Genomic DNA, 338 nt, shown 5'->3' with positions numbered 1-338 from the left:
CGTCCCTCCCCGTCCCCCCCGCCCCTCGGGGCTCCCTCCCCGTGCCCGTCCCGCGGAGCCTCGCCGTGCCCGGTGCCAGAGCAGCGGGGGCGGCCATGGGCAAGGATTATTACCGCACGCTGGGGCTGTCCCGGGGGGCCTCCCCCGCCGACATCCGCCGCGCGTACCGGCGGCAGGCGCTGCGCTGCCACCCCGACAAGGACCGCTCCCCCGGAGCCGAGCAGCGCTTCAAGGAGGTGGCCGAGGCCTACGACGTGCTCAGCGACCCCAAAAAACGGGAGATCTTCGACAAGTACGGGGAGGAGGGTGAGCGGCGGCACCGGGGGCCGGGGGGGTCG

General features: G+C 75.1%; 1 protein-coding gene across 1 annotated transcript; it reads left to right on the top strand.

Moving 5' to 3' along the window:
• Positions 1-6: 6 nt before the first annotated feature.
• Positions 7-316, top strand: LOC121351774 (dnaJ homolog subfamily B member 1-like; the record flags this gene model as incomplete). The annotated part of the gene is made up of 1 exon (XM_041464138.1): positions 7-316. A coding segment is annotated over exon 1 (221 nt), but the record flags the coding sequence as incomplete, so codon positions are not given.
• Between the last annotated feature and the right edge of the window lie 22 nt (positions 317-338).

Source organism: Pyrgilauda ruficollis, unplaced genomic scaffold (assembly GCF_017590135.1).
Source record: "Pyrgilauda ruficollis isolate IOZ18807 unplaced genomic scaffold, ASM1759013v1 scaffold17096, whole genome shotgun sequence".
NCBI classification, from domain to species: Eukaryota; Metazoa; Chordata; class Aves; order Passeriformes; family Passeridae; genus Pyrgilauda; species Pyrgilauda ruficollis.
The sequence above is the reverse complement of the archived record's forward strand: the minus strand, read 5'-3'. Positions and strand labels throughout refer to the sequence as shown.